The sequence below is a fragment of the Vulpes vulpes genome, chromosome 1, assembly GCF_048418805.1.
Source record: "Vulpes vulpes isolate BD-2025 chromosome 1, VulVul3, whole genome shotgun sequence".
NCBI lineage: Eukaryota > Metazoa > Chordata > Mammalia > Carnivora > Canidae > Vulpes > Vulpes vulpes.
In genome coordinates this window covers 136,674,498-136,689,194 of record NC_132780.1, presented here as the reverse complement: position 1 = coordinate 136,689,194, position 14,697 = coordinate 136,674,498, and the positions used below count along the sequence as shown (strand labels likewise).

The 14,697-nt window shown below is 39.6% G+C and overlaps 1 protein-coding gene across 1 annotated transcript in view; it reads right to left on the bottom strand.

Moving 5' to 3' along the window:
- Nucleotides 1-14,697, bottom strand: part of DNAH8 (dynein axonemal heavy chain 8) — a 335,946-nt gene that overhangs the window by 131,100 nt on the left and 190,149 nt on the right. Inside the window, exons 54-58 of the mRNA XM_072746190.1 lie at nucleotides 13,535-13,644; nucleotides 8,469-8,632; nucleotides 6,733-6,925; nucleotides 4,341-4,463; nucleotides 2,778-2,908 (exon numbers count right to left, since the gene is read on the bottom strand). Of these exons, the coding sequence (XP_072602291.1) occupies nucleotides 2,778-2,908; nucleotides 4,341-4,463; nucleotides 6,733-6,925; nucleotides 8,469-8,632; nucleotides 13,535-13,644 (721 nt within the window). The remainder of the gene's footprint in view (nucleotides 1-2,777; nucleotides 2,909-4,340; nucleotides 4,464-6,732; nucleotides 6,926-8,468; nucleotides 8,633-13,534; nucleotides 13,645-14,697) is intronic.

The window sequence follows — 14,697 nt, the reverse complement described above, 5'->3', positions numbered from 1 at the left end:
GAAGCTTGTAGTCATGGATCCCAAGGAACAGGAAGGAATATGCCACACCATAAAGGGCTGCATGGGGAAGCACCAGGATCAGTCAGGAGGTGGAAGGAGGGGAACCATGGGCCACAACCTTTTCTGTGGTTTCTGTGAGGAAGATAAAGCCAGGTAGGATAAACAGATTTAGGATTGGCTTGTTTGAATAATTTCAGTGGGCTCTGGGGCATAGATACTGTCCCCCGTTACTAGTCCTTAGCTCTGGAGTGATTAGGGCACAGCAATCTTGCTTCCTGGTGTATAAAGCCAGACAGATGGTGATGGTTCAGAGTATGAGCTCTAGACTGGTTGGCTTACCTATGAAAGGTATCCTACTGGAGCAGCCATTAGCTGTCTCTAAGAACTGCCTTGCCCTGGGAGTGGTGGGGTGGGCAGTCAGCAAGACCCCAGTGCCGGAGCATCAAGAATACAGACACCAAGAGGATCCCTGAGTGGCTCAGTGGTTTAGCGCTGCCTTCAGCCCGGGGCATGATCCTGGAGTCCCGGGATCGAGTCCCACATTGGGCTCCCTGCATGGAGCTTGCTTCTCCCTCTGCCTATGACTCTGCCTCTCTCTCTCTCTCTCTCTCTCTCTCTCTCTCTCTCTCATGAATAAATAAATAAAATCTTTTTTCTCTGCCTCTCTCTCTCTCTCTCTTTCTCTCTCTGTCTCTCATGAATAAATAAATAAAATCTTTTTTTAAAAAAGAATACAGGCAAGAAAATACAATTATACAAAATACAGACTAGAGGACTGTAGTTTTTATGTATGTATGCCCCATCGAAGGAGGCAGCTATTCTCAGATCCAGCCACCTGGGAATGTAGGCACAGTGTTGCCAGATCTTCCAACTGTTTCAAGGGGAGTCAGAAATCCATCTTTTACGTGAAATCTCCCAATTTTTAAAAGTTGACAACTGACTTAATTTAATTTACATAATCTCTAGACATTTTATGTTTTATGTTTCTTAATTGCTCTTATAATTTGTACCTTGATAAATTTTTTTAATCTATTTGGTAGAAGAGTGGTGTGTATAAATTGTTAATTTAAAAAGGGATCTAAAATTTATCAGGAAATACAAAAGGCCAAATATTCAAGACAATCCTGAAGAGGAAAAGTTTTCCAAGACATATTAAAACTACAGTAATTAAAACAGCTGGTAATAGTACAAAGATAGATAAATCAGTGGAGCAGACTGTAGTCACAGACATGATCAGCTGACTGATGGGAAAGAAATGACATTGTAATGTGTCGGGAAAAACATGACCTTTTCAATAATGGAGTTGGAGTGGCTGGATAGCTATATTGAAAAATATAATCTTAACTCTTACCTTAGACTTTATAAGAAAGTAAATTCTAGGTGGGTTATAGTTCTAAAAAGAGTACATTTTATTTGCAAATGTGAAGGAAATCACAGGAGAATATCTTCATAGGTAAACAAAGGTAAATGAGCATTTTTTTAACAGAATACAAAGAGCACTAAAATAAAGAGAAAAAAATCAATAGCTTAAGTTTCATTAAAGTTAAGGGGTGCCTGGATGGCTCAGTTGGTTAAGCTCCTGCCTTCAGCTCAGGTCATGATCTCGGATCGAGCCCCATGTCAGGCTCTGCTCAGCGGGAGTCTGCTTCTCCCTGTCCTTCTGCCCCTCCCGACACTGCTCATGCTCTCTCTTTCTCTCTCTTTCTCTCAAATAAATAAAGAAAATATTTTTTAAAAAGTAAGATCCACTGGGAGTGAAAAGGTAAACTAATGACTTGGGGAAGATAAGTGTAATACACACTGACAATGGAATTATATTCAAAACATATAAAGAACTCCTAAAAATCAATGAGAAAGAATCACACCCTCATCATAAAAGAAAAAAGAAAAAAAACAAGCAAAGGACATACACAGATATTTCACAAGAGAGACTGTCCAAATGGCCAATAAGAAGTGAAAATATGCTCAACATTACTAGTCACAGGAAATGCCAACTGAAGCTACAAGAGGCATACCACTACACAACCACCAGAATTGCTGAAGTGAAAAAGATGCATATGGTGCCAAAGGTGCACCAGGATAGAACAACGGAAACTCTCAGGAGCTGCTGGTGGATGTGTAAATTGGTAGAACCACTGTGGAAAACAGCTCCTCAGATGTACTAAAGCTGAATATATGTATACTCCATACCCAGCAATTCTATCTCTGGGAGTATCCTCAGTCATGTGCAAGAATATTTGTTACAGCTCTACTTGCCAAAAAACCCCCACAAATGCTTATCAACAGTACAACAGGTAAACAAATTGTGGTAATATGTGATACAGTGGGAGTCTATACAGCAATAAAAGGGAACAAACTATGGGTACATGTAGCATCATGGATGAACCTCACAAACATAATACAAGCAACAGAAGCTGGACACAAAAGAGTAGATTCCATAGCATTTGATTGATAGAAAGTTCAAGAATAGGTAAAATTACATGGGTTTAGAAGTCAGAATATGGTTAGCCTTAAGAGGGTAATGACTGGGACAGGACCTGAGAGGTACTTCCAGGGTGTTATTGTTTTATTTTCTCACCTGTTTTTTTTTATTTTGTGACACCCATGATTCGTGTACATTTCCTTAAATGAGTTACACATAAATAAAAAGTAAATTTAAAAAATACACCAAAAATTAAAAAAAAGTTATACCAAGTTGTCATATTTTTTGAGTGAACATTTTACTTCTGAGAAATTAATTATAGAAGAACACAGTGCTGTGTTTTATTTCATCTCACCTGGTTAATGTAATCTGGAATATTTGATACCCAGCTATAAAAGAGGCCAATCTCGAAAGACTTTGTTTTCCTGAACCGCCAACACCCACCAGCAATGCATTTCCACATGATGTTCGAATTATTCGCGAAACCTGTTTGGAATAGGATGTATTTAAAAATAGAATTCAACTGTTTACATTTTCTTACACTACATGAGTCCAAATTTTGAACATATGCTTGTGGAATACATTAGACTTTTTCCTTTAATGGGATATGTCAGAGCTTTTAAAATTAATGTCTCCTATTGATTTATTTAACTCAAATTCTTTCTGTACCCATCATGAAAGAAAGTATAAATTGGCTTTCCCATCTCCTATTTCAAAGCCATTTTCTGTGTGTGTGTGTGTGTAATTTTATTATTTTCAGACTCAGTGCATGATGGAGCTGCTTTTCCCAATCTGCAGAAGGAAGTTCAGAATTGTCTGCTTATTATTCAGTCTAACACACTGACCTATCTAGACACCTTGCTCTACAAATGAATACTACTACCTTGGCTGTACCTCTGCCAATGAAAAAAACTTTTAAGTACCAAATTCTACTTACAAGGGGGACAGGAAGGCATTTGTAGAGAAAGACTTAGACTTTAGTGTGCTGCTTTTCTATGTGTGACTTCCTCAATAAAGATAAAGCTAGAATTGTGGTTCAAATTTTATGCAGGCCAGTTGAAGACATTGCTTAAAAACTGCCTTTTACATTAGTGCCACTGATTAGGACAGTCTAGATGGATCACTAAACTATCACCACTAAAAAGCTTTTTTTTTTTAATGCAAGTTTTACAGAGTCCCAGACCCCCAAGACCTCACCACAGTGAGTACTCAATAGTTGTTTGTTGAGTGTATGAAAGTGAAAAAGCCCTAGGAGATCTGGAAATTCACCAACGCTAGGGGAAGAGCAAGCTGCTCTTTATCAGACCTCCTTACACTGTATTCTGACTTCCTGTAGCAACTCCCTTTCAATCTACAAATTATACAAACAAACAGCTCCTTTCTGTAGCCTTTCAGACTTGGATGAAGCCATGGTCCTTTGGGTGTTGCCTCTAATTGGTTTCTGTTTGTACACCAGTCCTGTGCACCTGTCCTACTCCTTCCCCATCAGTTTGCCTGTAATCTGTAAGGCAATCATGAAACTGACGTGCTTACAAAGCATCAACTTTTCTTTCGTGGAGAAGGGAACAGGATTCCCATTATAACAAAATAAAAGTTGAGCAGGAACTATTCCTTCACAGGGTTCTCAAGCTTACTTTCTAGAAAGGAAAAACCCTGACTCAACATGTCAAAAGCTCTGAACACAAAACCCATGAATTTGATCTTGAAAAATATTTGCCATCATATGTAGGTGGAATCAGCTAAGGGGTTTCTGATTAAGCATCTTTTTTTCCTAAGACAGTGAACTGACCCCAATCTATGGACATTCTTCTATACACTACCTGACACTATATATTTCTTCTCTTAAAACATCTATCTGTGAAATTTACTCAGTCTTTACATGACCTATTTATATCAGCAAATAGTCAATAGTTAGAACCTTAATAAGATGAGTCATTGCATCTTTGAAAAACACTAGATCAAGAGATGTTCCTCTAATGATTTCGTTGAATTGTCTCTGATAGAACTGGAGTTTTTCAGAAAGAAAATCAAAGGATGGTACCTGTAGTGCAGAGAGAGAAAAATAATATTTAAGAGCTAAAAATCTGTGAAAGTGGCCATTGTAAAGGCTCTCAAAAGTAACTCTAATTAAAAAAAAAAAACAAACCCTAATGGAGGGGTACCTGGGTGGCTCAGTCGGTTAAGTGAGGGACTCTTGGTTTCAGCTCAGGTCATGATCTTAGGGTCATGAGATTGAACCTCATGGTCAGGCTCCACACTCAACATGGAGTCTGCCTAAGATTCTTTTCCCTCCCTTTCTCCCTTCCCTCTCACTCTGCCCCTCCCCCCACCCACACATGCTCTCTCCCAAATAAATAAAGTCTTAAAAAATTGTTTTAAATAAATTTTTAAAAATCTAATGGATTTACAAACATTTGTCACATATTAGTTGACTTTCAGTTATTTCCATTTTCAGAGGCCTGTGACCTATAGCTGTATGAGCTGATTGCCAGTATGAAATCATTTTTTGACCTTTCCCTTCAAAATCCCTAGTACCAACTCCTACCCACAGGAATTATGACTGGAATATAACAAACATTTCTCTGTTTGTATTTGCTTTAATATTGTTTATGGATTTTAAAAAATACACAGAGTTTTACATCGTTGATGTAGTCAAATGGATTTTTTCCAAATGGTTTTGAAGTAAATATTCATGGATCTGTTTTGCAATTTTTCCCCCTTTTAATTCTTTGATCTACATGCACTTCAGAATTACTTTGTTTGTGACTCTGCCTAAAAAAATCCTTTCTGTGGTGTCTGGTTGGGTGTCAACTCTTGGTTTCAGCTTAGGTGGTGATCTCACAGTCATGAGATTGAGCCTTGAGTTGGCTTGGTGCATAGTGTAGGGTCTGCCTGGGATTCTCTCTTCCTTTTCCTTTGCTCCTCCCCCTGTCTCACTTTCTCTCTCTCTCTCTCTCTCTCAAATAAACAAATCTTAAGAAAACAAATCCTTTAGGAGGGGTGCCTGGGTGGTTCAGTTGGTTAAACATCAGACTCCAGATTTGGGCTCAAGTGGATTTTGGCTCGGGTCATGATCTCAGAGTCGAGATTGAGCCCTGCCTTGGGGTCTGCACCAGGCATGAAGTCTACTTAAGATTCTCTCTCTCCCTCTCCTTCTCCTCCTCTCCCATCACCTGAATATGCACGCTCGTGCTCTCTAAGAGAAAAAAAAACCAGAGTCCTATTTCAAAATTCATGAAACCTATACATGAATTTATTTATTTATTTTTAAAGATTTTATTTATCTATTCATAGAGACAGAGAGAGAGAGAGAGGCAGAGACACAGCAGAGGGAGGAGCAGGTTCCATGCAGGGAGCCCGATGTGGGACTCAATCCCCGGTCTCCAGGATCACACCCTGGGTTGCCCCAAACAGCTGCGCCACCGGGGCTGCCCCCTATACATGAATTTAGAGAGAATGTATGTTGCCATTCAATCAAGTAAGTTTTATCATGTTTATCCTTAGATGTTTTACATATTTGTTGCTGTTGAATGAAGTACCTTCATGTTAAATTTTCTATCTCATGATTGTTGGCAAGCGTTGGCAAACTTTTTTCTGTAAAGGCAGGTAATTAGGTTTTGTGGCCCATATGGTTTGTTGCAACTATTTAACTCTACCCTTGAGTGCAAAAGTGGTCCTGGGCGCTAAGTAAACAAATCTGCATGGCTGCGTTCCAATACAAGTTTGCGTATGAATGCTGAATTTGAATTCCATATAATTTTCACACGTCACACAATATTATTCTTTTGATTCTTTTTCCACCCATTAAAAAATGTAAAAACCCTACTTAGCTCACCAATATAACAAAAAAATAGGCAGAGGCCTGGATCTGGCCCATTAACTGTAACTTGCCAGCCTCTGGTATAGAGGATAGTTATTGAGTTTTTTATTTATCTCATACTTGGTCATCTTACTGAACTGTTAGTAGTTAAAACAGATTTTAAGTTCTTCTATATTTTACAAAGAGATAGCAATACCATTTGCAAACAATATTTTTGTTTCTTCCTATCTATTTTTGTTTTGGTCATTTGTTTCATTGCCTAGAACTTTCAAAACAATATTAAATAATAGTGCTGATAGAGGGCATCCTTGTCTTATACTTGACTTTAATGGGAATGCTGCTAGATTTGACTGAAATATTTTACTTTGTGTATGATGACATGAATCAGCATGTAACGTAGAAGTTGCAACATGGTGGGACTCTGGGGTGGGGAGAAATATATAGTTAGATGAGTGATCGAAAAATGTTTTTCAAAGGTGAAAATAGATACCAATTCATAAATTTTGGGCACTTCAAACACAGTGTCTTCAGGTTCATCACCGGTTGGTTCAGGCATCTCACGGAGAAAATCTACAAAGTATGGTTCAGGAAGAATGTACGATGCCACATCTGGACTAATATTTTCTTCCAATGCTCGAACAAGATGGATATTAAACCACTGCTCATCTTCAGGAGTTATAAACCTAAAAGGCAAATACAGGAGTAAATATGCAAAATATGAAGGCATCTTTCCTAAACATGTTCAACCTCCCTCTACCTCCTAAGGTCCACCATGCACCTTGGTCCCCTCAGATCTGACAAGGAGGACATAATTCCATTCAAGAGAGTCATTGATTATTACTACAGAAAATATTGGCAAAAAGGGGCACCCTAGGTGGCTCAGTTGGTTAAGCATCTGCTTGGGCTCAGATCATGATCCCAGTGTCCCGAGATTAAACCCTGGATCAAATCCTGCATTGGTGCTCCCTACTTAGCAGGGAGTCTGCTTTTCCCTCTGCCCCCTCACCCTGTTCATGCTCTCTTTCTCTCTCTCTCAAATAAATAAATAATCTAAAAAAATAAAAATTTATTTTCTTTAAAATAAATTTCAAGAAATACTGGCAAGAAGTCTCTCCTTGATCAATCTTAGGCTCCTCTGAATCCTCTTCCCAGTCAGGCCTTGCCTTTTGGATTTCCATGTCCTTCTCTGCATCACCCAGTTATACCAAGAATCCTGTTAAATCGGTTTAGTTCCAAAATCTCCCACTCCCCATATCTGATCACCTTCCAATACCTGACCAAATTCCTCTCTCCCCATCACCTCCCAGGTAATATCTGCTCACCCTAGTATGTTTTCAGCAAGAATCCTATTAAGTCAGTTTAGCTAGAGTCCCTCCCTTACCCTTGATATTTCCTCTCAATACTTTTCTATCCACTGACCTCCCTAAACTGGGCCTTCCCTATAAATTCCCACTCTTTCCTTGTCATATTTGAAGTTGAGCTCAGTTTCTCTCCCCTACTACAAAACCCCACTGCAGCAGCCCATATGCCCATTGCAATAGTCCTGAATAAAGTCTGTATGCCTTGTTGTTTTAACAAGTCTCACAAGTACTTTTTTCTTTAACAATATAGATGGGTCACTTAGGTAGGGTCAAAGTTCCCGAAAACTTGCAATAGGAATGCAGACTGACATTCCGTAGTGGGTGAGCATCCTCCTTCTGGTTTTGTGAACAGACTGTACACAAAGGTACTTTTAAGACCTACAGTAGCAGAAGGGGAAGAGCAGAAGGAGGCAGACCAACATTTGAGGAATGCCACATATGTGTGTGATGCTATGGTAGGCCCTGACAGCTTTGTAAGATTAGCATTACCATCCATATTTTATACAGGATGACACTGAGGCTCAGAACAATGACTGAGCCTATGTCCCAGATTTCACTAAGCAAAACCTACACAGGGCTCAAACTTTTTAGAAAATATACGTAACTAAAATTTGCCCCTGGATGTTATCAAGTCTCTGATGATTTGGTGATTTAACAAGATGTCCTGTGGAAATGATACTCAAGTAAACTGGCAGAGCATTTTTTTTAAAGAGGACCAGCAGGCAGGAAATGGCATCAAATGCTTCCCAAGCCCCAGAGCAAATGAAGACAATACTCTCATTATTTGAGTAGCTAATGCAGGAATTAGTCTCACAGTGTCAACTTCTTATATAGTACATTTCAACTCAAGTGCCATAATATACACCTGTCTGCAATTACTCTGTTGCATTCATGTTTGAAAAGCGATAGGAGAACAGATATCGAATCACACTCCTCAGCTTTTATGGTTAACATTCCTTGCCAAATTCTGGAAAGATCTCGAAGATTGAAAATGTAATGAAATTTAGAAGGAGTTGGAAGCATCTTCACCTAGAAAGGGACAGAAATGTATCACTCTCAATGTACTTTGCAGATAAAACTAAAAGCAGAAATGCTTTTAGAACTACTTTATTTTATACATTTTGTTTTAGATGAAATGGGTTGAGTGAATAAACCAAAATTAAGCTTATGTTTTTGTTGCAGCACCGAGGAGAAAAACACATCATAAATAAACCAACATAGAATTTCAAAGACCATAAGTTCTTGAATGGGATCCATTCAAGAATAACACTCTAGATGCCAATCCCGATGCCTGGTCTACCACTATTAGTTGGCTTTGAACAAGTCACTTTCCCCTAAATTCTTAAAGCCTATGTGAGTTGTGGGAGTGATCATTCCTAATCATTGTTAACCATATTACTGTGTACGTGGAAATACATCACAACAAAAAACAGCGTGAGCTGGTTGCCATGCAGTTAAGAACAATGAAAGTTCACTTCCACAGTCAATAATGACTATTTCCATAGATTGCTATAAGGTCTTTAGTATATTTGGATTTCCATCAATATATTTGTCTATCATAATCTACATTTCACTGTGGAGATCCAAACACAGCATGCTTTCACATATCTGTATATCTATGATAAGTTGACAGGCAAGTCTGACATGCAGCTATTATGACTAGGTGGCTTTCCTGGGTTTCATTTGCTTGAACACTGACTTACTTATTATTTCTACCAACAGGCAAAGCTATAGCAATAACACAGTCTTGTATGGAGAGATACAGATTAAGGGATAAACCTGAGGTGTACTCGGTATGGGAAACAGGGCTGGCCATGTGGAAATATTGCAATTAATTGATACCATTAGCATCATTTTGAACATGAAAACAATAATTCTGGAGATTCAAAGTAAACTCTCCACATGATTAATTCAAGAAAGCAAATGCTTTCTTTAGGACCTGTTCATGGAATATGCCCTTTCTACATTGAAAAAGTACCCCATTGAGCTTACAGTATAATCTTTACAGGCTAATTCACAGTGTAAGTTAAAAACAGCAGGTAGCTGGGGAAGACAAGTGTTATTTTATCAATTATTCTTCTATTTCCCTCTGCTTAGTTCCATTTCCAGCTAAAATGCTCATTCTACTCACCAAAATGTAAAATTATATTATAAATATGCAGACATAAAGGGCGTGAATATTGCTTTACTTCTTTGTTATAAAGGACTGCCGCTGGGATGACAGCCATTGAAGCAATCATTGAAGAGAATCAAATAAATTCCTTTTTTCCCCTTCTTCTCTCACATTAACCTGCTTCTTTTAATTGTCAACTCCGTTCTTTTCTCACCTGGGCTTCTGCTTTAAAGCTGTTTAAAGTAGGGGCGCCTGGATGGCTCAGTCAGTCGAGCATCAGCTTAGGTCATGATCTCAGCGTCACAGGATTAGCCCCATGTGGAGCCCCATGTGGAGCCCTACGCTCAACCAGGAGTCTTCCTGATGGTTCTTTCCCTCTGCCCCTCCCCCCACGCACCTTCTTTCTCTCTCTCTCTCATATGAATAAATAAATCTTAAAAAAATAAAGCTGTGTAAAGCAATATAAAGATAAAGTGGTATACAAGGGTTAAAAATGCTTTGTGAGGATGGGAGGTTTGAAGATACAAAAATGCTGTTTATTTGGAGGTAGGGAGGGGAGGAAGATTAATTCATTATTCAGTGGCTATTTTTGAGCACTTCCTGCTGTCCTTAAGAAGATACCATGGTGCAGCCTGGGTGACTCAGCAGTTTAGCACCGCCTTCGGCCCAGGGTGTGGTCCTAGAGACCTGAGATTGAGTCCCATGTCAGGCTCTCTGCATGGAATGGAGCCTGCTTCTCCCTCTGCCTGTGCCTCTCTCTCTCTCTCTCTCTCTCTCTCTGTGTGTGTCTCATGAATAAATAAAATCTTTAAAAAAAAAAAAAAAAGATACCATGGTAACTAACAGCTCAATCTGCTGCCATCATGGAGCTTCCATTCTAGTGGGGGACCCTGACAATAAATAAATAAGAAGCAAATATATTGGTAAAGAAACAAATTGACAAATAATAATGATAAAAGTCATGGTTGGAAAAAAATAAAGTAGGGTCAGGAGACAAATAATCCCTGTGATAGGGTCATGGGAAGTTACTTTAGAGAAAATGATCTGAGAAAGACCCTCTTAAGGTCAGAAGGATGAGAATACAATGGCCCCAGATGCACAAAAAATGTGGGGTGTTCAAGGAACAGTAAGAGGGCAGGGCAGCTGGAGCAGAAGGTGGAAGGGGTGAGAGGCAAGCAGGCGCCAGCTCAGGGTGAGTTTCACAGGTGAGAGCAATGTGTTGGGTTTCACTGTAAGTGTACCTGGGAGTCTACTGGTGGTTTTAAGAAGGAGTAAGGGGGATCCCTGGGTGGCTCAGCGGTTCAGGGCCTGCCTTTGACTCAGGACGTGATCCTGGAGTCCTGGGATCGAGTCCCACATCAGGCTCCCTGCATGAATCCTGTTTCTCTCTCTCTGCCTGTGTCTCTGCCTTTCTCTCTCTCTGTGTCTATCATGAATAAATAAATAAAATCTTTAAATATATATATATATATATATAATGTTAAAAAAAAAAGGAGTAAGGATCTCTGATTGACTTTTTAAAAAAGCGTTTTAGGACTGTGTAAAGAACAGGCTCTAGAAGGGCAAGAAGAATGTAAGTCATTGCATGGTCCAGAGGGCAGGTGATAGAAACATCTGTCAGGGTGGTCACTCTGAGATGACAAGCACTGCTCAGCTTTGGGTTATATTCGGTCTCAGTGAAGCACAATCACTGAGACTTGCTGATGGGTTGGAAGTAGAAGGATGAGCAAGTCCAATCAAGGATGGCAATAGTTTTTCAGTCTGAGGAGAAAGATCAGTGGTGTTGCTATTAACTAAGATGCCAAAGGCTGAGGGAAGGTCATATTGAAGGAAAAATTAAGAGTTCTGTTTTAGACACATTAACTTTGAGGTGGTTGTTGGACATCAGAATGGTGATGTCTACTAAGCAGTTAGAAATCAGTATGGAGTCAAGCAGAGAGGCCTGGAAAGGAAGCACTGATTTTGAATTCATCAGCACAGAGATGGTGTTTAAAGTCTTCAAGCTGGAGAAACCATCTGGGTAAAGAATGAAGATAGGGGAGAGATCCTAACGTCAAGATTGGGTGCACTCCAGTATCTAGAGGAAGGGAAGAAGTGAGGGGACTTTTAAAAAGGTAGCTTGTCAGGTAGGAAGAAAACCAAGAGCATGAGGTCCCTTGGAAGCCAAGTGAAGAAAGTGTCGAGAGGGATAATTTATGCCAAATGCCACTAAAGAGTCAAGTAAGAGGAAGAAATCAACCTTTGGATTTGGCAAGACTGAAGTCTTTAGTGACCTTGATGATAGCAATGGAGTGAAAGCTTGTGTAAAACAGGTTAAAGAGGTAAAGAAATATGAGAAATGGAACCAGTAAATGTTCGTGTAACAAAAGAAGCTTTAGAGGCACCTGGGTGGCTCAGTGGTTGAGCATCTGCCTTTGACTCAGGTTGTGATCCTGGCTTCCCGGGATCAACTCCCACATCAGGCTCCCTGCAGGAGACCTTGCTTCTCCCTCTGCCTGTGTCTCTGCCTCTCTCTGTGTGTGCCTCTCATGCTTAAATAAATAAAATCTTAAAAAACAAACAAAAAACCCAAAAGAAGCTTTGATGGAAAGACACCCAGAAGACCAAAGCTTTTCAAAAAGATATGTATATAATCACATTAAATTGAATAATAGTCCCACTGGGAAAACAGATGGCTCTTACCACAGAAGGTTATCTCAGACACTCAGCCCTTGCCATTCATTTTGGTATTTCTTTAAGAGAAGCAGAACAGCATGTGCAAAGACCCTGTGTTGGCAAGGGACCAGTCCTATGCAAGGAACTGGCCACCACAGGGCACTCTGTGGACCAAGCATTTCATAAGAAACACCCAGTTCCTCTTCTAATAATTTTCTTATGTAGAACTGCCCTAGTTCACCTAGTAATCTGAGAATTTGGCACCCTCCAGGTTTTCCCAGGACATAAGCTTCCTCCCAGATGTGTGTAATTGGCCTAATGAATATTTTGGCAAATGTCTCAGCCTTGTTTTAAGTATAAGTCTGAGATGTCAGACGTTATGCTCAATTGTTTTTTCATGAGTCTGCTTTAAGCAATCTGCTGACAGCTACAGGGTTGCTGAAATTTATTTAGAGCACTGACCTGTATATTAAAATCTAGTCTAGGGGCACCTGGGTGCCACAGTTGGTGAAGCATACGGCTCAGGTCATGACCTCAGGATCTTGAGATTGATCCCCACATCAGACTCTGTGCTAAGCTCAGCACAGAGTCTGCTTAAGACTCTCTCTCCCTCCCTCTCTGCTCCTTCCCCCACTCTAAGGTAAATAAGTCTTAAATATATATATATTATATTATATTATATTTATTATATATTATATTTATTATACTTATTATATATATATTCTATTTTGTTAAGTACACTTCCATCCATTTGCTGATTCTCCATCTCAGAGACTCACACAAGTTAGACTTTAAGTCTCAGGTAGTTAAGAACACCTGGAAATTCATGTATTCAGTCAGTCAGTAAACATGTGAGTGTCTGGCATACAAATCAGAGTAACAAGTGAAAAAATAGTATTTTTATATTAGCAAAATTCTACTTTATCTTGGATGTCATGTATGGTTTATAGTAATACCTCATACATATGGAAAGCATCATCCAGTTGGAGTATTTGCTCCTTGGAAGGAAAAGGTGTCATAAATCTATCTGACCACCTAATTTGTCTTTTCCAAAAAAAACCTCCGCCACTCCATGATGTGATGATATGTTCATGAGCCGTGAGATGAGAAAGGACCAAATAATAGTGGTTTTTTTGTTATTACAGACAACAACGCTTCTGTACCTTAGTCCACTGCCACAGCACTCTGCCTGCTGAAACTAAATTTGTAATCATCTCACATATTTCAAGTTTGAACTTTCTGCAAGGATCGAAGTACCCACAGCCAATAAGTCCTGCAAAATAAAACATGATTGAAGGCACATGCTTACTTAAAAGATTACAAGGTACATGTTTATCCCAGTGAATAAATCATTATAAGACTGACTTAGCTAGGTGATGTCAAGAATTTCTCTCAAGGAATCAGCTAAGACTAGAAGTCAGGAGTGGGGCCAGCAAAGCTTAGTGTGCAGTGATAAGCATTTTGTATGTATTAACTCACCTAATCTTCCCCACATCCCATGGAAAAGGATCTCAGATAGATACTATCATTATTTCCATCCTAACTTGCCCAAGGTCACATAGCTTGTATTTGGGTGAAACTAAGATTTGAACCCAGGAAGCCTGCCTCTGGAGCCTGTAAAACAGCACTCCCCCTGAAGCATATAAAAGCTGGAAAAGAATTTAGAGACTACTTGCTCATATCACAGATAAGGAGACCAGACCAAGACCAAGGAGGCAAACTGTTCAAGGTCACACGGATTGATTGTTGATAGAATTGGAATCAGGACCCACATCTTGTGACCCTGACCTGGGCTGGTGACATAATGGTCCCTAGGAAACACCCAGTACAGTGACAATCTGATACAATCACCCTCAGGAAGGGCTTGGTTGGAGATTTATAGACTGTTCTCAAATTCTCAAAATGTTTTTGGTTTTAGACTGCAAAAACAGATTTACTCTACTTCACTGCATGTTGAATAATACCTTCAATTATAAGCATGGTATTTTCAGAGGAATACAAATAGGAATATCTGCTCAGAGCTGCAGAGCAGGTTTATGAAAGGGCGGAGCAGCTAAAGAAACTGGGGTTCATTTACATGGACCGAAGAAGAGTAGCCCTGAGGGAACATCAAATTGTCCTATGAAGTCAGGGTTGGTTGTGCTAGATGCCTGCAAGGCCCTTTGCTTCCTGAAATCCAATAATTCTAGATCCCTGACTTCCCATGGGACAAGCGTTCTAGAAGAAGCATGGCATTGGAATCAGAAAACAGGATTAGCACCACATCTCTGCCACGTACTAACTGAATGGCCTTGACATGACAGCCATTTCACTTCTCTGAGCCTCA